This window comes from Mixophyes fleayi, chromosome 12, assembly GCF_038048845.1.
Source record: "Mixophyes fleayi isolate aMixFle1 chromosome 12, aMixFle1.hap1, whole genome shotgun sequence".
NCBI classification, from domain to species: domain Eukaryota; kingdom Metazoa; phylum Chordata; class Amphibia; order Anura; family Limnodynastidae; genus Mixophyes; species Mixophyes fleayi.
The window spans coordinates 14,396,513-14,422,739 of NC_134413.1; the positions used below are offsets into that span (position 1 = coordinate 14,396,513).

General features: G+C 40.6%; 1 protein-coding gene across 2 annotated transcripts in view; it reads right to left on the reverse strand.

Annotated features, from left to right (window-relative positions):
• SOS2 (SOS Ras/Rho guanine nucleotide exchange factor 2) overlaps positions 1-26,227 on the reverse strand; it is a 212,030-nt gene that overhangs the window by 183,389 nt on the left and 2,414 nt on the right. For both annotated transcript variants that reach the window (XR_012680191.1, XM_075192436.1), the window contains exons 2-10: positions 12,790-12,915; positions 11,549-11,680; positions 9,413-9,577; positions 7,520-7,726; positions 6,306-6,449; positions 4,482-4,592; positions 3,015-3,113; positions 2,606-2,733; positions 594-1,249 (exon numbers count right to left, since the gene is read on the reverse strand). Coding sequence is in view for 1 of the 2 variants with exons in the window: in XM_075192436.1 (XP_075048537.1) it covers positions 594-1,249; positions 2,606-2,733; positions 3,015-3,113; positions 4,482-4,592; positions 6,306-6,449; positions 7,520-7,726; positions 9,413-9,577; positions 11,549-11,680; positions 12,790-12,915 (1,768 nt within the window). In the remaining variant the exon portion in view is untranslated. The remainder of the gene's footprint in view (positions 1-593; positions 1,250-2,605; positions 2,734-3,014; positions 3,114-4,481; positions 4,593-6,305; positions 6,450-7,519; positions 7,727-9,412; positions 9,578-11,548; positions 11,681-12,789; positions 12,916-26,227) is intronic.

Here is a 26,227-nt window from a genome sequence, read left to right on the forward strand (position 1 = left end):
TGGTATAGGTTTACTGTAAATGTTCTAAATGTTTTCATTTCTTTTTTTTTTTAAATGAGAATTAACACATCATTGACATGTTTTTGGTGAAGTAGAAACAGCTGGAAAAATCAAAGGTTACGTAAAAACTACATATGGTTTGAAATCCGCATAAAAAATAAATAAATTAAAAATTGCGGTTTGGTTAAACCATACCTTGAAGCGTTCCGTTCGTAATAGCTTCATAAATAATGTCCTACAAAACTAGACGTTGAAGGGACTTTTGGGCATTCTATGAAAGGATGTTAGAGGGACTGAGGTGTTTGGGGGGGGTGGGAATCAACACACTTAGGGCTAGATTTACTAAGCTGCGGGTTTGAAAAAGTGGGGATGTTGCCTATAGCAACCAATCAGATTCTAGTTATCATTTGTTCAGTACATTCTACAAAATGACAGCTAGAATCTGATTGGTTGCTATAGGCAACATCCCCACTTTTTCAAACCCGCAGCTTAGTAAATCTAGCATTTAGAGTTCTAAAAAAAAGGTTTCACTTTTGTGGATTGTGTCACTGTTCAACCTCACTGTGAAGATAATCCCTGGAACGAGAACATACCTGCATACATGTGATATGTTAGTCTCTCGATGAGTTTTACCACAGTCCCTCCCTTAATAATAGGGATTCCACCCCTACTTTGCACATTGTCCTCAAAAACAATGTTTTCCTCCGAATCCTCCTCTACAAAGCGATAAACATCCGGACTGGGCAATCGTAGCGGCTGCTCGTTCTCTTCCTGGATCAGCACAGAGTCCAGCATACGGTCCAACGTGCTGCGGTACTGCAATGAAATCAGCGCCGCCATCCAATTGTTTTTCTCCTCCGCTGTCTTTGCCGCAAAAGCGACACAGTTGTCATCTTTGGAGAGCAGCTCGAAGGCGTGCTTGCACTCGCTGGAGTCCTCTCGGTCCATGACCTGCACCTTTCTCATGATGTACTTCTCCTTCAGCCGGAACTCTGCCGTGTTGTAACCGGGGATGCGGGATTGGCCGTGATTCGTTTTGCAGCTGATCATCAGGCCGTCAAAAAGGAAAATGTGGCGTTCGTGTTTGGCCCCCACCCTGGTCAGGGACCCTTCCATGATGAACTCATTACAGCACTGTCCAATGTCTTTGCCTTCCCAGCCATCAATGTTCTTCTGGATTTCGTTCATCTTCTTAATGGCCAGATGTTTGCTGCGCATTTGACGGTTATACAGGCGCCAAATGGGCTCTCTGAGAAACACAATCAACTATTAGGTCCAACGCGTTTAACATTTTCAGAGCTATTACAAACAACATTTAACAATGTGCCTGTTAAACACGATAAAAGTACTGTACTAAAGGCTGAAGCACAGATAACACGTTCTCCTCGCAAAGTTATACTTATTGTTATCTTATCTTTTAATTATTTTTTGACATAATATGCAGCACTATACAATGAGTGGGATGAGGATACAAAGTTACATACAAAGACCTGAAGCAAATGGTAAAGATTGCACTGCCCAAATGAGGTGTGGGGAACACTCGATACATAAGGTAGTGGAATAACAATTGTAGCTGGTGGCGGGGGAAGCGCATTTACTAGGCAGCAGGATTATCATCCGCCAATAATAAAACAGTAATTGGCGACTGGCATTTCTGTGCAACGACTGTGGTGTGGTTGGAAGGTGAATTAAATAAACTACATAATTTAATACGTAAATTCAGAAGGCATGAAAGTGTGCGTCGCCTACACACAGAGGAGGCATCCATTAAGTAGTCTGGGCAGAGGGGAAAGGGCCGAGAGCGCGCAGAGCGTAAAGCGCGCAGACCGGAAAGGGCCGAGAGCGCGCAGACCGGAAAGGGCCGAGAGCGCGCAGAGCGGAAAGGGCCGAGAGCGCGCAGAGCGGAAAGGGCCGAGAGCGCGCAGAGCGGAAAGGGCCGAGAGCGCGCAGAGCGCGCAGAGCGGAAAGGGCCGAGAGCGCGCAGAGCGGAAAGCGCGCAGAGCGGAAAGGGCCGAGAGCGCGCAGAGCGGAAAGGGCCGAGAGCGCGCAGAGCGGAAAGGGCCGAGAGCGCGCAGAGCGGAAAGGGCCGAGAGCGCGCCGAGCGGAAAGGGCCGAGAGCGCGCCGAGCGGAAAGCGCGCCGAGCGGAAAGCGCGCCGAGCGGAAAGCGCGCCGAGCGGAAAGCGCGCCGAGCGGAAAGGGCCGAGAGCGCGCCGAGCGGAAAGGGCCGAGAGCGCGCCGAGCGGAAAGGGCCGAGAGCGCGCCGAGCGGAAAGGGCCGAGAGCGCGCCGAGCGGAAAGGGCCGAGAGCGCGCCGAGCGGAAAGGGCCGAGAGCGCGCCGAGCGGAAAGGGCCGAGAGCGCGCCGAGCGGAAAGGGCCGAGAGCGCGCCGAGCGGAAAGGGCCGAGAGCGCGCCGAGCGGAAAGGGCCGAGAGCGCAGATCCTCGAATATTTGTGTTTATGGCAGGTCAAATGTTTGATCATTGGGGATATGCACAGTTAGTTATATCTAGATATTAAATGGCCATCACATGCTTATTTGTCATTGGATTATATCCGACTGCAAATTATCGCTCCACATCCATGAGGTGACCATTAAATAGCATACCCTGGTCGGCGGCGTGGAGAGTGCTTATTGTAAATGCGTTCCATGCTACATCGGAGATTCAGCAGTGCGGTGATGGCTTGTTTCAGACATTCTCTGTCCTCTTGGTCTTCACTGCGTTCTTGTAACAGCTAAAAAATAAGGACATTGTAAACATCTCTTAATAATCTGCACGGGCCTGTCAGGGCTGGCCTGGTTAGATGATGCTGCTTTTTTTCACTCACCACAATGAATGGCAGATATGCCAAGATACATATATTGATTATTTATAACATCATTGTGATGGATGAAACAAATATAGCAACGTACATGTTTTATTTGTCAATGTATTACTGTGATTTTACAGAATAAAAAAAACTTTGCTTCTTTGCGTTAAAAATTTAAATATTGCACCTCCATGGATTTTCCTTACCTCTAATAATTCAAAATAGTGCAAACAGTGATAAACAGGAACCAGCATTAGACGAGGAAGGACGTATCGCAATGCTTCTTTAAAGCCATTTGATATGGACTAAGGGAAAACATACACAGTTACGTCGTACAGCTCACACTTTATCAAACCTTTTATAATTCAGGACAACATTACAAGAGATCGATATTAAAGTTTGGGCCCAACCAGCAAAACAGGCAGCTCCTGCTGTCCCATGATCCTTCAGGGCTCACAGCGGACATGAGGACAAGTACATCAACAATAGATACCGATATTCCCATCTGTGAGTGTTTGAGGACAACGAGAGGGCTGGTAGGAGCGAGTTTCCCAGCAGAGGACCCTTGTGGTTCTGCTTGTAAAGAAGCGGGACACTAACCAAATAAAAAGATTTTCACAAAACACTGCAACATCACCGGGGAGGATACATTTCTGAGAAAAAGTCTGAACTTGAGGTTGTGCTGAGGGCACAGGGAGAACTTAGAGACTCTTCTGAAGCACAGAGCAAGAAAAAAAACCACCAAAAAAACAAGAACTAAGAACAGATCATTAACTATATTCTTACAAAGTGTTCCCATGAGAGCTTAAAAAGATTTACAGAAAATAGGAACCTCATGCGAGTTACCGCTCAATCACAAATGATTTGAACACTGCACATAGGCAATTTTGAAGGCTGTGAGTTTCTAGACATTTAACAAAGTTTTTTAAAGGTGTAAAAAAAATAAAAAAAAAATGAATTTCCTTGAAGGGGGAATACTTTTACCCCTGGCTTACAACCCGTGACAGCGTTGAAAATGGATGTGTGTGCGTGAATGATTTAGTCTTAATCTAGTACTGTTTGTGCCCACCAGAGAGCCAAGACGAACTGAGATCTGCTAATTACTGGCAGATGGACGAGAATGAGGTTACTTTCCTATCAGAGGGGTGACCGGTTTACTAGAACAAACCAGATGTAGAGTCAGTAAGACCCATCACACTAATACATACTCTCTCAGAGACACTAAATCAATTTATTTCTGCTGACGGAACGACTTTTATAGGCCGGACAACCAAAACACAGAAGAAAATACAGGCCTTTCAATATACAAACACAATGGCTTGTACAACTATACGCTGGGAATTTTGATTTACGTAATCAAAACTAGATCCAGATATTAAACGTTCACATGTGCATGTACGGTGACCTAACCTGCACCCTATTTTAAGAATGTAGTCTATGTAACCATTAAACCCGTTCTCTCCCACAATGTCAGCTCTTCTCCGCACAATTATTGAACGCACCACACACAAAGTTTACAATCCAGATAACGACATAAGTTATTTCCATTGGTCACCTTGGGTGGCGTTAAGGCAGCCGTGGATTGACATATGAGATTGGCAGCCGAAACATGGACGTGTATTATCAGAATTTATACACAACGCTGGAATATGGTATTATACGAAGACGCTCACCTGAAAGTAAAGAGCAACAGTTGGCTTAGCCATGAGGTTGTTAAAATGTTCTTGGAACTGGGTAGCCAGGATGTCCTGGGATAAGGTTTCATATGGGTCAAAGGCTTGTTCCTGAGGGAGAAATGTACAAATTGGGATCAAGTGAGGCAACATCCAATTCCATGTTTTCTGTAAGTAGAGCCATATAGAAAGGATTGTGTTCAGTAACAGGAAAACACAAACCGTAGAGTCTCAATTCAGTCTGTCCGGGCCGAGAGCTCATTAAATGAATCTTAACTGTAATTCCCAGTTTACAAGGAACATTAGTTATCTTTGTATTTAAGAGGAGACCAAGGGGGAAAAAAAAATTAAAAACAATAATTTTTTTTTTTTTTTTAGTAAAAAATACCATGTATATAAGTAGATTGTGACATGTTATTCATATAGCTGTGCACACAAATTTCCCTTTACCATGGACATTAACATCAGATTTATCTTATAATCCTAGATACACAGCAAAGAGAAAATAACTATTTACCCAATAGTAACACTAGGAGGCGCCACCGTTCACCCTGTACCATACCTCCCAACACTTAGAATTCCGAAAGCAGGATAAGATAAGCCACACCCCCATTAGGCTCTATCTCCGCCTACAACTTGACATATTTATATAAAACTCCACCCATTTTCCTGTTACGCCCCACCCCTTTTATGAGCCACAACTCAGGAAATTCCCCTTAAAGCAGGGCAGCTGGGAGATATAACTAGAAAAAACAAGAACAAAGCTCACGACTCACTAGGTTGCACACTCACCTATCAGTGAACCCTAAAAAAAAACACTTCATTTTATTGATATTCATTAAAAATTATTGCAAAACCTGCAATGGCCTAATGTAGGCCTGGCCAACCTGTGGCTCTCCAGGTGTTGTGAAACTACAAGCCCCAGCATGCTCTGCCAGTAGACAGCCAGACGAGGCCTGGCAGGGCATGCTGGGGCTTGTAGTTTCACAACACCTGGAGAGCCACAGGTTAGTCAGTCCTGATTGAATGGTTAAAAGCAGCGAAATAGAAAAAGAAAGATCAAAAAGGTTAGTGCGTAGATAAGAAACGTGAATTAAAATAACAAAACAAAGTGTGTGATTTATTATCTAAACTTTCTGATGGACATATAATATATATACACACACACATATATATATATATATATATATATATATATATATATATATATATATATATATATATACATATATACATATACATACACACACACACACAACCTATATATCTCAATCTAACAGGCAACAATAGCCTTATAAAAGTCTGTCTGTGTGTGTGTTAGGGAATTTAGACTGTAAGCTCCAATGGGGCAGAGACTGATGTGAATGAGTTCTCTGTACAGCGCTGCGGAATTAGTGGCGCTATATAAATAAATGGTGATGATGACGCACCGTTTGCTATTAATCAATTATTTGTACAGGTTATCATACCTTGTTTATTAATATTTAATCATTTATTCTTATTCAAGAGGAAATCGGTACTTTTACATTCACGGAAGAATAAGAAAAGAACAGTTAATTGCTGTAAGAATAATTTATGAATTTATTAATTAAGCAACAGAGGTGTCTAAGGAGATTTCTGGTGTCACCATAGATGTGGTAATTAGTGTTAAATAGTCTCTAATAATCATTTTTGTCTTGGACACAACCATTGTTTCAGAACCAGAAGCCATACACACAGAAGTATTGTTACCTGTGAGCCTGGGGGATACGGCATAGTCTGATAGACAGAACAATAAGAGCAGCCTTAGGGGACGGGGAGACGGGAAGAAGACGCCATCCTTACCTCAGCTAAATCTTCAAAGCAGCTTCCAACCAGAGGGTGCGGGCTGCTCTCATCTGTCATTTCCACCGTGTCCTCAATCAAACCCAAAAGCTTCACCGTTAATTCGTGGATGTCTAGAATGTTACTGAAGATTATCTCGATGTCCTGTGTGAAGATACATAAAGCACGTTATGTTGTCACGATTCCAAAGCAGGAGGTGCGCTCCCAACAATAACTACTCCAAAACGAACCAACTAGCGGTACTGTGGTGGTGCCGCCATGTTCATCCCTTTAACTGTAAACACACTTAAAATTATACAGGCTCCTTGGCCATCTGAAACCAAAATACAGACGGGCTGAAATCAGCTGCAGGAGTTGTATAATTAATATACATGTCAACATTGAGAATAGAAAATCTGGGAAACTTAGGCCACACCCCTGATCAAACCTGAGCCCGCCCTGTCAACACAAGCCACGCCCCTTCAGCAGAAGACCACACCCTTTTCTGGTAGACGCTGGAAATTGGAACGGTCAGAAGAAAAATCAGGACTATGGGGCGGTTGTTTGAAAGGGTGAGTTGGCAACCAATTCTCAGGCCATCCTGGAAACACTAAACGCTATTTACTACCCCCTTGGGCATGGGACTTCCATGGTTCTGCTAGCCTCTTCCCCAATTGTAAAGTGCTACGGAACTTGCTGGCGCTATATAAATAAATGTTGATGATAATTGAATCTAAATGGCGGCTCAACAATGACAGAAAACAAAAAAAGTAGGCTTCTTTACACAGTAGTAAAATATTAAACTTGATCAGCACAACACAACAATAACCAAATATACAAATACATACTTAATGGTTCCTGTGCCATTAGTGGTTACATAATATCTCAGATGCCTGGTTCAGGCAAGCGGGACTTATCAGGGAAAGGCTATCTGCCAGTTCTCTACATTTATTCACAGTGTTTATCAGTTGTCATTAGATACTGAATTCCAACGGCCCTTCTGCTCATCGGTTTCTAGAACTTAGAGACATACCTATAGCTCCACGCTCTCTCATTTCCTTGTCTGTACAATCTACAAGCAAACGTCTGTGTTGTGCAATGGTCAGCATTGCTGCCATACAGAGCTGGGGTCATGAGTTCGATTCCCGACTATTCATACCTTAAATATCTGCCGAGCGTGAAAGAGACTGCTTTGTACAAAATAACTTGTCTTTATACAGAGACACAGAACTTACACTGGATGTAAACAGCTTCTTGTTCGCTAGGAACGCTTCCCGAAAGACTTTAATGATCAGGTTTAGCTCACGCAGGTATTGTCTCTCCCCAGCAATTTCAGTCCTGACCAGCTCATAGTAGTTCAGTTCTCCCGTAGAGGACGGCTCCTCGTCACACAGAGCAACTAACCCAATGTCATCATCTTGATCGAACATGTCCATCAAAACCTGGGGGGGGGGGGGGGGGGGGGGGTGGAAAGGAAGGCACAGTATGTAGGACAGATACAATTTCCAAAAAGCAACATTATTTAAAAGGGATTTTCTCTGTTTCCTCAAACTCGCTGGGTTCCACAACTTACAATTATTAGACAACCCCTGTCCGTCAGCATCCTGATTGGATGATAGCCACAGCCACCCAATCAGAGACCGACTCTGCTTTCTAGTCCTGCATCGGATCCCTCCCTCTTGAGATAATTACAGGGGCTGGTCAACAGAGGTCACCATTAATTTTAAGTAGAGGGATCTCACTGAACTGAACAAAAGTTGGCTGCTGGACCTGAACTGAAATATTAATTTGGGGGGGGTTGGTGTTACAACTCCGTCTGTCATTTGTACCTAGCAGCAGTACCTCATACCACCAGAGGTGCTGCTGTTCTGTTCCTGAACTTTTCTACATGCCTGAAGGAGTTAATCACCTTGCATTATGCCTGATTGGAACTGCACCTGTTGCACTGCTTTAAGTACCTGCCTCAAGCTGTGCTCTGAGCAGTTCATCCTTGTATACCTGGCTGCTGCTTGGGTTCCCCCTGTTCCTGTTTGATTCTGCTGATATTTGATCTCTCGTTGTGACATTGGCCTGTTTATCGTTTATGCTTGTCTGCTCGTGACCCCGAACCTTGCCTGAATACTGGATACTGCTGGACTTCTTGTTACCTTAGACCTTGGCCTGATTACCGGACTATGCAAGTTTGCTTGTGACATTTACTTTGCCTGGACTCTGCTTGCTTCCTGGACTAAACTTTTGAATCCTGGAATTGGGTAACTCACCCTTATTATCCCTGCATTCAAACTATATTAGTTTTCTGTGGAAGCATTTATTTCTGTGTACCTTCCTGCCATACCTGTTCATTATACCTGTTTATGAAAACTTGCATGTTCCTGGAACTGAATCCTTGCTTATATATTTTGCTGGAATAAAGACATTTGTATTATACTTCCATGGCTGCTTGCTGAGTTTACTAGGAATCATAACAGTTGGTATGTTTAAAATTGTTTAAAGAACAAGCTTTGAAAGAGATGGAGGGAAACTAGGAATAACCACATTGTTGAGGTTTTCTATTGCACTAGAATAGCACTTGAAGCTATTCATTCATAAACAATTGGCCAATTAACATATGGGTCTTGTAGCAACAGACCCCTTATGCATCTTGTACAGTAACATTGCAAAACCGTGTACAGATTTTAATCTCCAAACAGCCAGAACATCCGGCATTTTCATTTCCTTATTGAAACACACTTGTACCAGTATTCTGTCTACACCGTCACTTTCACTGTAGATTATCAATGAAACCACGCGTTTCACACCTCGCTCTGTAAACACAGCTTGTAACTATGTGCACACCCAGTCACCTCACCCAAGCTATTGTTACGGTTACGTATTAAAAACATTTGCTCAGTAAACTTGTAATGAAAAATATCTGTGTATGGAATTCTGCCCTCACTGATCTGCCAATAAGGTTCTGGCACTACAGAACTCTCTAATCGATAACGCTGACACAATAATACAGAATAATAGAACGTGACAATTTAAAGTTGGCCACATACAGGATGATCGTTTATTTTTGGTCACAGAAATGGATGAAATGGCCGAAATTAGCTGCTATATTGCACCTTTACGGACCGCAAGTATCTTACCTTATCGGCGCACATGGATACTTTAATGTCCTGCTGAGAGATTTCATAGTGCCGGATGTTAAAGACATAATTTCCTGCTAGTTTTAATATGTCCGCAGAGATGTATTCCAGGACGGCCACGATATAAAGGGAAACATTATAATCTACCTTGTAGCCCAGCACTTCCTGAAAAGGAGAAAAGGAAAACGCTTTTAAGCGCACGGTCTCGCTGGCCAACACTTCACCTTTTTCCCCCAATCATGACTAGACACATATTAGAGAAACATGACTGTGCAACATTAAAATAAATCCACAACCGCAAGCAGTTGTAACATCTGGAGGAAAGGAGCCCTTGAGTAATACTGTATAATAGGATTACAATTCACAACATTCACTTTTGGCTATAAAATACAAACTCTAAGTGTTATTTGCTCTTTATACAAGAAGTACCGATGGAATGCAATGCTATGCAGCCATGCTACACTAAGGATATACAGTGCAGACAATCTCATATTGTGGCATCAGTATATTCTACAATTAACCTGACTGAGCGAATAAGCTACTTCTATTCTAGAGACCGAGCATGTAGGAAACTCCTTACCCTTTTCATAGTGCCTTTATAGCAAGTCGCATCATCAGCTGGAAACCCTATCCTGCACTGACAAGCCACAAAAGGGTGGAACAGTCTGCCTGTCTGTAGGCGAGAATTCGGTTTCAAAACTTCCCATAATATTCCCATTAAGCAGCCATATACAAAATGTAAACCTATACAATTGGCATAATAACGTTGCCACCACAATAAACATCTATTCGTAGAAAGGGGACTTGTGTCATTTTCTCAAATTCAAGAGAGATTTCAAATCCCCTCCCAAGATATTTATACATACTAGCACATAAGACACTGGATTCAAACCTACGCAACACGTGGGAACCAACTCACCCTTTATACTTTTCTCCCAAAACCATAAAGGAGGACTCAACCCATTGTATCATTTCATTTTAAGAAGCCTGACAAATCCCTAGCACAAGGAAAACAGGAGAACGACATAAGACCCTTACAGTAGAAGGCGAATACCCAAGTGCATTAACCACTCGGAAACGCTAATGAAAGTGGACATATCTCACCCCAAGCAGACAACACAAAATCTGGTCTACTCCATCTAAATCTTGCTGGAGGAACTGATTGGGTGCATACATTCTAGCACTATGCAGTTATAAAACCCGTTTGGGCAGAAATAACACGCTTAATCACACACGTTACTGGGTGTAACCGTGTATACCCCCCCGTCAGACATCCCTACTAGTTACATTTAGGTTGTACAATAGATAAGTAGCCGGGCACATTCATAGACGGCTATAGACCAACAGTGGAAAGACCCCTCCCCATCACCATTCTCTAAAATAAAAGTGAAAGCACAAAGCAGCTTTGAAATGGAGACAGCAGGGCTTGAGTAATCAACCTCAGGGTCGTCCCACAAGATAAATGGCGCAGTTGGCATATCTATAGTACAGAGCCTGAGGATTATGTAGATGACCATGCCAGTTGTTCATTAAAATTGATGTTATGTGAATTGTTAATTATATATATATATCACACTGATGTTGTCGATGTTGAAGCTCTTTGACACACTGGGAATGTCCTTTACCTATTACCACTTATAATACCTGTTGCGAAAATACCGTACCCATAACTACCGCTTTTCCTTTGTCTCCCCACCATCTTTTTTGCATCCCTTCAATTGTTTAAAAAAAATAATAAAAATCATCTAAGTATCACGTCTGTAATCTTACTTTGTTGCATATTTTTTGTGTTACCTTTATGGTCGTACCAAATGCCTGTGACTGACGTGTTCTGTTATATTTGTAAACCAAAATAAAGTTGCTTAAAAAAAAACTAAAAATCATCAAGTTAAAAACAAAAAAAACAACTAAAAAAAACTAAAAACATTATAACAACAGAGTGCATTTTAACGCCAATAAACAATCAGCTTTTGCGGCATTGCTAGATTGTAAGCACACTAGCAAATGACTGAATACCAAAAAGCAAAAACGAGGAAATTGTGATTTTAATGACGAACTCTCGGAACAAGGATAACTAATAAATGGGTGCCAACATACATCTCTTCAGGGGTAAAAAAAGAGGGAGAAAGCCGTTACCTTCAATGAGGGATGTATTTTATCAACAGGGAGAAGCAGGGGATTCCTTCTCTTACGTTTCTCTATGGCAGACTGAGCATCGGCGATGGCCCACTTATCAATGGGATGAGGAAAGGTTTTCTGCACACGCTCCTACACAACATAAATGGGAAAAGGTCAGGAAGAAAAGTATTTAGAGTGAAACAATAATAACGGAATGTCTGAGCGCTGGAATGGAGCAGACTGGAATGTTAGTGCTGTCCGTGTTCTATGTCTTCAGAAAGCGATTCCAGAATGTGAAACAGATTAAAAGGACATTTTTAGGGCCAATTCATAGTATTTTAATATCCCTTCTCATGGAACATTGTGGTTTTACATAATGATTATTATGTATAAACCACAATGTTTCTCTTTCCCTTCTCAGGAATATATGCAGATTTCCTCTTTCACTCTTAGCCCGTCAATGACCTCATTACCATGCTAACATTTCATTACATGTCAGAGCTGTCAGTCAAGCTCTGTTCGCAAATTGCGTATTCCCTCCCTTACATCAAAGGGAACTCCTGCACCAATCACAAGCATGCTTTATTCTTCTCCTAGTAAGATGAGTAAAGAGAGCTTGCTGGTGATTGGTGGAGGGATTCTCTTTAGTGTAGGTGGAGGGGAAGTACTTTGTGAGTAGCACACGCTCCTAGTCCTGAATCAGAGAGTGACTGACAGCTATGTGATCAAAATAGATGGCTCTATGGAGAACCTGAAAGAGGAAGTGAGGAAATTAAGGATATACATGGTATACACAAGATTCCATGGTGGCTAACATGCAATCATTTGGCCCATACATTATAACAGACAACTTATTTTTACATAATACAACTTTTAAATAGAGTTACCAAAACCTTGACTCACAGGGCAGAAAAACACCATTCTGTTACCATCTTATCCTTTAAATGGGTTTTGACTAACCACACGTCAGCTATTGACCCGTTATAGTCAGTCAGCATGGTCTGCAGAACTAGATTACATAGTGAATACTAAAAACAAACATCCGATTCATTAACCGTAAATCACAGATTACACAGAGATCTTAGAAGAAAGAAGTTATAGCTTTTATGATAAAGGGTCAGTATTATCAAAAACTGTCTATAATGCAAATTGATATTTAAAACATGACTTTTGTCAACAGCTACTGACTAAAGTGGTTTGAAGCACAAAATGGCTGCCTCCATGTGTGTAGGTGATCGGTGCACTGTAACATGGCTTACCTCCACATCTTGAACAGTCCTGGGCTGAGCAATGCATAATTTATTGAGGAGCTGGAGGATGAGTTCTTCTATGTAGTACAAGGAGTCTTCTTTAGCAGAGAGTGTCGGGTGCACTTGCTGCTGGACCTATAAAAAGAAGACGTTCAGCAAACAGCCTCTAAATCAGGCCTGTCCAACCTGCGGCCCTCCAGATGTTTGTGAAACTACAAGTCCCAGCATGCCCTTCCAGCTATCAACAGGTTGTCTACTGGCAAAGCATGCTGGGGCTTGTAGTTTCACAACACCTGGAGGGCCGCAGGTTGGACAGGCCTGCTCTAAATGAAAAGAACCGTAAAGAAAATGAAAGTTCTATGAGGTATATCTTGTCAGATTCTGGCATTGATCTAGGGTACTTTACAAAATGAAAGCAAACCTATAAACGATTGCTATAAACACCACCAACTTTCTCATTTGCACAAATTTATAGTTCATCTTTGTATATTAATTTGCAACATGTACAGTACGGCTTTAAACTGTATTTACATACACAAACATTTAATATGTCTAATGCTTGTCTATAAAAATAGCTCAGATGGGGGGCAGGGGATTGACAACTTTTTCTTCTGCAAGCTAAAACACAAAAATTGCAAAATTCATTGCTTCTTCTACCACCGTGATGCTGATCATTTGCCATAGTTCATTATTCGCAGTCCACAAATCCAAAAGATGTATTTAGACACGAACCACTATCAAGGCAGACGTAAAGTGTGTATTCAAATTATTTTTGTATTACAAATGTTTACAAATATACTAGAGTCATGCGCACTGAAAGGACATACAGCTCGAGGTCTTGATGAATGAGGAAATATTTTTAGCATGAATTTCCTTAAACCCATCGCCTAACATAGAAGAGGCAGCCATTTTGTGAGCTAAACCATTTTGTATAGGAAAGCAGTCTATCAATTCACTATGGATCAATCACATTGCGCCTCATGAATCAGGGATACCCCTTTGTTCACAGTGCGCTCATAAGGGTTAATTCTCAGAAATATTGGTGAGCCCCACAAAACAGCAGCCTCCACTGTATGCAGACAGTTCTCTGACTTTTAAAGATGTACATGAAAATGATCTACAAGAAAATGGCTGCTATAATAAACAAGCCACTACCTTTCCAGTCAGCTTTGTTGTTAATACCTAGAGGTATCATAAATACACATTATCACAGTGAAACATTTTGGTGTTGATCTTGCTGAACACACACAGTCTTAATGCCCGAGGCTTTTATAATGAATGTTTTAAAAAAAGGGACAAATTCATGAAGGGAGGACTTGATTAACAGGCAAAACAAGTATCTGGGTACAAACTTGCCAGAACAGGGTGTGTGTGTTGCAGGAAGATGTCAGGTCCTACTCAACCAAAACAAAACACACTGTATTTTCTGATAGTCAAGGCCATCAATGAATGGCTGGAAATACTACAAGCATTGCATAAGCAGATAATTAGTGGGAATCAGAGTTTGGGGCATGGTCTACACCCAGTGGCCACTTTATTAGGTATACCTGCTCATTAATGAAAATATATAATCAGCCAATCAATTCGCAGCAAATCAATGCATAAAAGCAAGCAAACATGGTCAAGAGGTTCAGACAAAATTCCACAATAGGAAGCGACTTTGACCGTGGAATGATTGTTGGCACCAGGCGGGGTGGTTTGAGTATCTCAGAAACTGCTGATCTCCTGGTATTTTCACACATAAAAGTCTCTAGAGTTTACAGAGATTGGTGCTTAAAACAAAAATTGCGGCAGTTCTGTGGGCAAAAAAACACCTTGCTAATGAGAGAGGTCAGAGGATAATGGCTAGACAGGTTCAAGCTAACAGTAATTTAAATAACCATGTGTTGCAACAGTGGTAGACAGAAGAGCATCTCTGAATGCACAGCACGTTGTACCTTGAAGTTCCAAACCTGCCAACCAAGAACAGGAAACTGAGGCTACAGTGGGCACTAGATCTAAGTAAGTTCTCTGAAAACCCACCTCTTCAGACAAGCTTATAATATTCCTCAACCACCCTCTTAGCCTCACTACATTACCCTATTACCACCCGTTACAAGATTTCACACAAGACAACTACCCCTTGACCAACATTGTTGTGTGACGGGATCATTTAGCCTATGAGTCACTTTTACCTTTGCAGTCTGGCTGGGCCGAATGCAAAATGTAGACTTAGCCTCATGTATCAAACTCCCATTGTCCCATAGATTGTAAGCTTGCGAGCAGGGCCTTCTCACCTCTTTGTCTGTTTTACCCAGTTTGTTTGTTAGTTTACTGTGTTTGTCCCTTTGTCCCCAATTGTAAAGCGCTACGGAATATGTTGGCGCTATATAAATAAATAACGATGATGATGATGATGATGATGATGATGATGAATCTCTAAGGAATGCTTCCAGCATCTGCGTTGTTCAAGCTGTTCTTGGAGCAAAGGGGAGTACCCAATTAAGTGGCCCCTGAGTGTATATTTTCTTCCTTTTTTTCCCCAGAGGTATTCGCAGAGGCATTCCGTCCGCTTAGTACTGTAACAGTCAAAATAATGAATTATGCCATTATTTGGGAATCAATTCCAATTTTAGATAATCCATCCATAATCTGTGTGTGGGAAGCTCTCCTATCTGGCAAGAGGAGGGTTCTGTCCTAATGGTCATATATTCATTTCACCCCTGGCTAGTCATAAACCCTTTATCTTAATCTAGTCCTGATTGCATGGCTCAGTGCTTTCTACCCCTTTTCCTAGTTTGCCCACCCTGCTCAAATCATCCACTGGCACTGGCCCAGCATTGAAATGGATCTTGGCTATATACAGAGCACATACTGATAAATTCTGAGTGTATCCCGCAGTGTATCAAATTTTAAGAGCTACTATTGAGCACAAAGACTACTCTTCTTAAAAAATCTGCTCTATAAGAAATGCCTATATCTGCTGAAATCCTGTGACCTACAGATAAGCTATCACTCAAATCGTCTCCAGTCAGTCCTGCGTTGAACCCAGTGCCCTGAGTCAACGCTCTGCCTACAACCGTACATACTATTTACAATTAAACAGACTATACTAAACAATTCATTTCCTGGTTAACCAAGATTTCTTGCGAAACATTAACGTGTCTGGACATATAAACGCTTGGGAATCACTGCCTTAATTTAAAGTAAGAAGCCGATTTCATAATAGCATTGTACGGCTTTTGCTGTAGTATTCTAACCACGAAAGATATTCCGAGTCCTCTCTGTTCCTTCCGTATTAATCCATTACTGCTGGAGGTGAACAAATCAAGAGTTCCGGAATGGAACACTCAGTTTTTGTAAAAGGTTCAAAGTCCTGACGATACAATCTTCAAGTTTAGCCTGTGCTTCTCTGTTCTGCACCGTATCTGTAAATGACTTGGCTTATAAAACTTCACAGCAAAATGCATAATGAAGCAAATACATACAAAATTAGTGGCGCTATATAAAGGATGATGATGATAAAGTTTCATTCATCTCTATATTGACACATTCTTCAGATGCTCATTTAACGGCAGCCCATGGAACGAATGTTCTTCTCTCCCCTTTTGTTATGGTTGATTACTGTCTGTCTGTCTATGTGTGTGTATGTTAGGGAATTTAGAGTGTAAGCTCCAATGGGGCAGGGACTGATGTGAGCGAGTTCTCTGTACAGCGCTGCGGAATCAGTGGCGCTATATAAATAAATGGTGATTATGATGATGATTACTCTCCAGACGTTATAATACATATAGTGGCACCCTCAATCTTAGAGCTAGTCCACATGGGAGGCTTTAAGTTACCTGTGCTGCGTTACATTTTTCTACATGTAGCCAGAGAAGAGACAAGGGATCATTGATCCCTGTGTGAAAAAGGGTCATTGAGCACGACTATCAATGTAGTTTATTTATAGAGCATCACCATATTACGCAGCGCTGATATTTAATCCTTCACATCAGGACCTGCCCCATTGGAGCTTACAGTCTTAATTCACACACACACACGACCCCAGTAGCCAAATGGGGAGAACATACAAACTTCACACCGATGTGCGTGCTGTAAGGAAGCAATGCTAACCCCTGTGCTACTTCACAGGGGCGGCTTCTCATAACAGAGTGAACGTGGATACAAAGAAAGAGACATGGCTATATAGAGATATAAATATGTATAGCTTGTTTGCATCAGCAGCGATTTTTCTTATAGGGATTAATGATCCCTAGTACATCAGCACCTTTCATCAGATGCCTATCAATGCATTAAATCTAGTGACATTATTGAGGTATAAAGGAGCCTCGTGCCTCAGAAACATCATTAGTTACCAGAGAAAGATAGGCTGCATTCCCTGCATTATCTCTAGAGCCCATAAAACAGCCGCTTAGTCGGTATGGAGGTAACAAGTACATTGTAATTGACCAAAATATTAAAAGAACACATCCAATATACTCCAGAAAGTACATGAAGAGTTGAAAAATGCAACATATGCTTAATATTTATCTACAAATAGACTGCACTGGCGAGTACCTTCCCTTGAGCGGCTATGGAACGCTCACTCCAATTCCTAGAGGCAATAATAGTATGTAACCCGAGCTTCATTCAATAACTGCAGCTCATTTTCCAAAGCACTTTGGGGGTATTAATGGATTCTTGTTTGCCTGGGTGAAAATGACAGCTTGCAAAGATTACAGTGAATACAGCTCAACATAGTACGGGCGTTTGTAGTAAATTATATATCGGCAGTATAGAAGACTAGTATTTAAAATTTACCTGAAAACCACTTTATATTAAACTGACATTAATGTGAAATATTTACTAATAATCATAAGTGCAATTTACAAAGTATAAGCATCGGAATAGAACATGACATTGGGTCCTAGGAAGATAAGGGTGAGAATGCCTGTTTAGATAGCTGGGTAGAGCATGCATTGTAGCTATTCACTAAACACATATTAATATGATATTAAATGGTATCCAGCAGAAAGTACAGGGAGCTGCCAGGATCATTTGTTTGCTCCTTATTTTGACATTTTGGCAGCAGATAAACATTATAAAATCAGCTTTAGCTCTCCTGTTGTCCAACATAAGAAGCCATTTAAATGGCACGTCCCCCAGCAATGATTTTTGGGACGGCCAATCACAATACAGTAAGATAGACACCCTGACAACTAGACTGTGGTGGTTGTCAACGACAGGAGAGGAAATAGGAGAAGTCCGTACAGCTTCACAGCAGTGGCACTACAAGATGGTAAATGTTATATTAAATGAAATAAAGGGAAAAAAAGGTTAGGGTTACTAAAGGAAAGCTTTATTTAAAGAATTCCTGCCTTCAATTGATGAGTGCTCATGAGCTGCACACAGACGAAGTAGACAATTTTATGTCTCAATGTCATCACTGGTGCCTTGAGACTTGGTGCTCACAAAATGGCTGCCTCCATAGGTGCACTTATACACAAATTATTTTGCTCCCCAGGTAAGAGGATATGCTGAGGATATGGGGAGGGGCTGAGTGCTGACTTTACTATAGTTTGCTCAGGGCACTAATAAGAACAGAGCACCGTGCGATGATGACCATTTTCAACCAGATTCAACAAAGAGCATTATGGGTACTTTCAGCCAAAAGGAGGCTCAGATTATGAAACACGACTTCTTCCACAAATGATAGGAACTACTTATGTACCATGTATTTTATGTACAGGATCTATCCTGATGTCTGCAGTCTGTCATGGAACAGTCAAGTTGGCAAATGTGACCATTCTGGTAACGATATCATTAGCCCGGTCTGCTGTGGCAGCATTGTACACAAAAAGCAGTCAACCATTTTATGTTGACAGTTCTGCATTAGCACAACGTCCTGCTGTGAAGTAAGATGCATTAAGCTGGGTACACACTACACGGTTTTCGTCCAATAATCAGCTCAACCAGGCGACATACGACCGCCCGTTCAAAAGTCGGGTCAGTGTGTGTAGTGACACGATGGTCGAATGTCTGCCCAAATGGACGATTGTCGCCTCATTTGGTTGGTGGTACCGTTTAATTTGTTCGTTCCAATCTCGTTTCCGCTGTGTAGTGTGTATAAACTTCCGACCGATCCACAACTGAGTACGAAATTACAGTCATTGCTCACGACAACATGGCTGTAAAAAGTCGCTTAAGGGACGTCCGCTCTTCCCTTTATCGTCCTAAACAAGGCTAGTGTGTGTGCAGTCCATGGACCGAGCGATCGGAACATCGTTCGCATGTAAAATCGCTCGGCATAAAAAGTTGGTTGAAATTTCTGTAGTGTGTACCCACTGTTTTCAGTACAACTGGTATAATTAGTGGAAGCAAGACAGATGTGTGTGTGTGTGTAAATTATATATATATATATATATATATATATATATATATATATATATATATATATATATATATATATATATACACACACATATACACATATACATATATACACACACACACACACACACGTCCCCAACAACCATATTTTTACATAGATACATTATAATGCTATCCTAGATTTCCATGGGATGCATAATGTGCAAATTAAAAATACACACTAGCATGTCACATCATATAATACAGGCTATTGAAGTTTTTGAGGGATATTAGGAACAAGTAAGAACCAGAGAGCAAAATCTGGACCAATTTTTACCAGTTTTCTTTTTTTTTTTTTTTTAAAAAAAAAAATAAGAATACTGTTCCGATCCATTAATTTTCTGCTTTTGTAAACTCGTCATGATCATTTATGAATAGTACAAAGTGATCTTAACATAACCACAGGCAGAGTAAAGAGACCCGCTTGTTCTCTTGCGAAACATTTCACACTTTTCCTTCACCACAAATTTAGCAAATATTCAAAAGTCAGAAATTCTTGGAAGTGAAGGACGTCCAAATAGTACGAGAAAAGACAAATCCAAACAAAGTTGAACCAACCCACAAGGCTAAAGTGTTTATTGCATACAGAACTGTTATGTAACAGAACCGTTATGTATTTCCATACACAACCTTTATTCAAGTGTCTTCTTTTAAATTAGATGTTTATGCACCGTTAATAAATTCATCCTGTGTCGCAGCTAGATGTGAAAAGAAGCAGCCTCTATGACCTTCTACATAGCATCTACCCTCTATAAATCTGATAAAGACACATATCTAGCCCTAAAATGGGTCAGAACAAGGTCAGGGATAGATGTGGTTCTAAATCTGAGGTCATAATACTAATACAGCACAGAGAAGACTGAAGGGATTCCTGGAGGTCGGGTTATTGATCGATGGAAAAAAATGATCGGTCTATTTAAAACTCTAAGTAAAAACGGACCAAAATGGAGAAAACACCTCAGCAACCTGTCCTGTGACATCACGTAAAAGGTGTAAAAACAGATTAAGGAGGGAATTCAATTGGCGTTAATTTGGCACGCGGACATCGTGCCGCTGGCAACTACGGTAGAAATTTCCGTTCATTTTTTCTTGTACTTCTATGCAAGGTAAAAATCTGTGGAGATTTCTGTCAAAATCTCTGTCGCGAAGCGACTCACGGACGTTTCGGAGACACTAAGCGGTTAATTGAATCCCCCCCAGAGATGAAAAATAAAATAAAAGGAGGATGCTGAAGATAAGACGCTTAGTCACAAGTATTTTCTTTACCAGTGAAATACAGACAAAATAAAAACAGAACCTCAGGAGCAACCTATGGGGCAGATTTGCCTCGATGTCCGTCTGCGCACCTTGCCGGCTAATACGGCACAAAAAAACTGAGCTAATTTTCCCTCGCATCTCTATGGGACACAAAGGAAAACAAGAGATTACTGTAAAAACTCCGACACTACGCGTTTCTGCGAACTGTTCAGCAGACACATCGTGTCCACATGCGCCGAACTGAATCTGCCCCTAACAGTCTTAACTTGGCCACACACCCAGGGCGAGCAACTAGATCTCTGTCCACTCGGAGCACACAGGCTGGGATACTCCCTCTTGTGCTGCAAACAGATATGGGAGCACATGGCGGTAGTGTTTCTAAGGGAGTGATTAAGACCGCTGCTTTGTGAACTAGTTTAATATCAAGAAGCACAAAATGCCTCAGTGATGTCACTAATTCTGAGTGAATAGATGAGCTGCATTTAGGGGGGGAATTCAATTAGCTGCGATGTGTTTCATATAACATTCGGGAGACACTTTGCGGTGTAGATTTGACAGAAATATCTGCTCATTTTTCCTCGCAACCCATAGAGGCGCGAGGGAAAATTAGCGGAGATTTCTACCGTAATTGCCGGCAATGCACGCGGAGTGATTTCTGTGCGCCACATCACCGGCAATTGAATTCCCCCCCCTAAGGGGCATATTCAATTGATGGCGGGATCGCCAAAAATCCCGCGCTCCGAAAATATTACCGTTAATACGGTAATATCTCGCTAAAATCCAGCGAGTAAATTACCGTATTAACGGTTTTTACGCGCAGGATTACCGTATTAACGGTAATATTTTTGGAGCGCGGGATTTTCGGCGATCCCGCCGTCAATTGAATATGCCCCTAAGAGTTACATTGGTTTAGCCCACAAAATAGATATCTGAGCGGTATATTTTAAGAAGTAGACCGGTTTAGAAGAATACACCCAATGTATTCTACATTATAAATAAAGAGTCAAAAAAACAGCATATGCTTCATATGAATCAGCAAATAGATTGCTTGGCTGGGGTTAAACTCATTCCAATGCACAGACAAGAGTAGTGTGGAAACTAAACAGGATAATATGCAGTATTAAAGGGATTCTAGTCTCTAAATATTTCTCTTTTAACTTGTTTTGTGCTCAGGAAAGTACATGTAAAAATATGGTGTGATTTTATTTTTGGGAGAATTTGGTTACACAAGGAAGACCACTATGAGTACTTAATTCTTCTCCATCTCTAATTTAATTAAATGAGAAGTATATAACTTCTATGTGTATAAAGGGGGAACAGTACATGCAGCAGTAGGGTTAGTGTTGCTTTAAAAAGCAACAATACCCTGGTGGGACGGTGAGAGGGGAAGGTTATTAGGGATGACATATGTACTAACGAAAATGGCTGGGAAGTTAAAATAAATTAGTTTAATTGTGAGTTAATATTAATATGCAGATAAGGTGAACATAAGGATGTCCTGGTACATTTTATTGTCCTTTGTAGAGAAAATATACACAGATTATAACCTAAATATACAGGAAAACGCACCCATCATTTTATAACAAAGATATACACAGTGACCTATTATCTACATTAATAACGTCAAGAGAGCTACAATCACTTACAGAAACGCTATTGGCCAATTATAATAGAAGTCTGATATACATTTAGCAGTACAAGGATGCCATAGTTCTTGACGGACAATTGTACCTGTATAACAGGTAACTACATAAAATTGAAATCTCTAACAGGAGCGGCTAATTAAGGGGACCCATTGACCATTGAGATTGCGATGGGTTTAAGAGAAGAGAATATTCGCAAATCCACGTAGCGTTGATGTCATGCTCATGACGGTGGGATGTGAAATTCAGCAGTCTTTCAAGAGCTGCCAAAACACATGTATGTTTTATGTGTTCTAACACAGGACCACTGTGCAGTGAAGGTGTTACAGCGAAAGTGGAGACACTGAACAGGAATTGTCTACATACAACAACTTTAGTGTAATCTGACCCACCATATAGCAAATGCAGGCTTGCCCGGGAATCCCCTTGTTAAAAAAAAAAAAAAAAAGAGGACAGTGCTGGAGAATTGGAGCGTCATTGTTCCATTGTCGAACGAGATTTTATTAGTTCAGTTTAAAATTCAAATAAACGATACGATGTACTTTGGAACATTTATGCGTTAAGTCATGAGAGTGATGGGACATTGCAACTGTCTTTATTGCATGTCACTTTTGTGTGTTTGAATGTTATTACATGGGTCAAAAATCTCCTATGTATACAATGGTATTTGTGAGCACTCAAATGCGCTCCCTCGTACAAATTACGACTACTGGTACTAAGAGTATAGGCAATATAGATCTGATCTCGGCAACCTCCATGAGAATATAGAAAGGACTAGTAGAAGGACTCTTCCTGTTCAATGTTTTATAGCCCGTAAACACGATATCACTAAAAATCTAGTTTTTACATGAAAGCTTTATCTTTTTTCCTTTTACATTTTTCAATATAACAAAATATCTGGTTACGTAAATGGTTATGTAACTTGTTGATTACCATCAAATTCAAAACTACAGACAAAGAACAAGTTCTGAGGGAAAAGTACGTAGCAGATCCTCTATCTTGACACACGTATGCAGACGCACTCATACAAAAGTAGACGATTAACAGCACAAAAACAGCATTTCCTCACCGACGGTGCAGTTTACAAACTGCCCCACGTTCTGGTAAAAATATCTATGGAACAGTGAAATTTGCCCAATTCAAATGCAGTAGTCCTGCAGCACAGTGTTAAAGGGAAGGGAATTGAATCGTTTTAGTAATAGGGTGTGTACTTGTTAAGGGCTATGTCACATTAAAATATAATTCACACATATCAGAAGTGAAATGGACTATTCCGATATCAAAAGTGAAATGGACTATTCCGATATCAGAAGTGAAATGGACTATTCCGATATCAGAAGTGAAATGGACTATTCCGATATCAGAAGTGAAATGGACTATTCCGATATCAGAAGTGAAATGGACTATTCCGATATCAGAAGTGAAATGGACTATTCCGATATCAGAAGTGAAATGGACTATTCCGATATCAGAAGTGAAATGGACTATTCCGATATCAGAAGTGAAATGGACTATTCCGATATCAGAAGTGAAATGGACTATTCCGATATCAGAAGTGAAATGGACTATTCCGATATCAGAAGTGAAATGGACTATTCCGATATCAGAAGTGAAATGGACTATTCCGATATCAGAAGTAAAATGGACTTTTCCGATATCAGAAGTAAAATGGACTTTTCCGATATCAGAAGTAAAATGGACTTTTCCGATATCAGAAGTAAAATGGACTATTCCGATATCAGAAGTAAAATGGACTATTCCGATATTAATTATTACAAAAGCGGTTTAACCTATGGCAACTTTTAGCAGACTAGCGCGATCAGACAAATTAAAGCCGACATTTGATTTGTTTGCCAACGCTTACAGCACATAACACCACTTTGCACCATCTTACTAAATAACCCTCCTTGTATAATGGCTAAAGAATTTTTAAAATTAACTGTAATCCTGGTTAAGTAAATACCAGTGCACTTTGGTAGGAACCCCCTTCCCATAATCATCATATCACTAAGTGAGCAACTGGTTTTACTACTGAATAACCAGGACATGGCTGCATCCATAACAAATACCAAAAGAACCAATGATCGCTCCTTGGCAGCCAGTATCTTATTGGCGACTATCAGCAGCAACAGGTCAATGCGGCACGTGAGTATGAAAATCTAAGAACAGTTCCTGCTTCTCCAGTCACCGTTATATTACAGGTGTCTAAGGACAACCCTTGAAACGGTGCATTTTACTCGACACAGTTGGGTTGATAATTCTTCCTTTCCTGGAAGTTAAAACTGAGACAAGAAAAGAGATCAGGAAACTGAAAGTACTCTGCAATAGAAAGAGACTATTACAAGCATGCAAGGTCAGCAGGACCGTTTCCAAGAAAGGGTAAATAATTTGTCTGGTAACCCCACCTGATAGAGAGCCATCAGTCCAGAGAAGTGTGTGTGTGTGTGTGTGTGTGTGTGTGTGTGTGTGTGTGTGTGTGTGTGTGTGTGTGTGGGGGGGGGGGGGATTTCCCCCAACAGAAACCATTCAGGAGCCATTCAGTAAGATCCACAAGCCAGCTGGAGATATGGACTCAGGATAATCTACATAAATTAAATATAAAAAGTAATAGATATTTATGGGTAGATTTACTAAGACTTCTAAAAAAAAAAGTGGAGGTGTTACCCATAGCAACCAATCAGATTCTAGCTATTATTTTCTAGAATGTACTGGACCATGAAGGCTAGAAGCTGATTGGTTGCTATGGGCAACACCTCCACTTTTCTTTTCAGAAGTCTTAGTAAATCTACTCCAAAGTGAAGTGACAGCAGTAGATATTTAGGCTTTGCGACTTCCTGACTTCTGCTGTGTTCAACCCAGCATCAAAGAGAGTTTATTATAAAAATATAGATTTTTGAGACAGTACATATTTTGTATACAGTTTGCTGCTGTATAAAACAATAAACTTATATATAAACAACGATTTGTTTGTGCATTACACCACTTCGACTAGGACACTTGGAGCACTTTTACATTAAAGTCTATTTAAATACATAATTTAATCATGGCAATATAAAGATTATGGAAGTTTCAGATAACAGTAATACATTCCAAAGGTGCAGAGAAATTTAGCTTATTTCGCGCAAAATAACCTATAAATATTGATATGAACAAAGTGATATCAATTCTATGGATCAAAGAGGGAAAGGTCTTGAGCTCAAGCAATCCTTCATGACATCTCAAGCAACAATTCCCAGCCTTTCTGGCATTGAGACATAGCTCCAGGCATAGATACCATATGATTCATATTTTCACAACACACCATATTATATACTATTATTATTACATATTGTAATAGATTCCAATTGAAGATTCACAAGAAAATATATGGATTTATGGAACCAAAAGTAAATTACAGCTAATTTGCGCAATTTACTATAAAAATATAATATAAATCCAACATACATTATTTTACAGGCTTTCTCCTTTACCTGTGCATTCTGCATCCAACTTGTGACACAATTGTGTCCTGACACTGGTTTTAAATCATTGATCTAAGGGAATTGTCTGCTACTTTACCAATGTATAATTTATATTAGACCACAAAACAAGTTTTAAAACAAAAACATATACTACATCAGGCATCATCTGCTTGATATGTTTATCCATATTATAAGCACAATCCTCCCCCCATTCATACAATATTTAAGTCAGATTGGTTGAATATATATTCCCACCAGACAGAGGCTCGTCAGCTGTTGGAGAACTACAAGTCCCAGGGCACATTAAACGTGGTCTGCCTTCGAACCAGTTTGAACAGGCACGTAAACACAAGCAGATAAGTTAAACTCTTGAAGTAGGTTATTCGAGAGGAGAAAGCGAGGGAGACCGATTCAGTAATTTAATGGTTTCTATAAATGGATCAGAGGCCTTGAAAGCAACAGACAGTGTATAACTACCATAAATGTCCATGCGGTTTCTCATAAATAACCAGCATCAAAACAGTTACTTCAGTGTGAGCCAAACCATGCAATAAAACCTGTAAGATATCAATGTCTGACTGCTGGTCCTGACGTTTGTTCTACAACGGCACCCGGAGAACAAGGAAAGAGCCACATGACCGTTCAATATTTAATCAATCTCACTTCCTCAAATTAAAGTCCTGTTTTTTATGATAG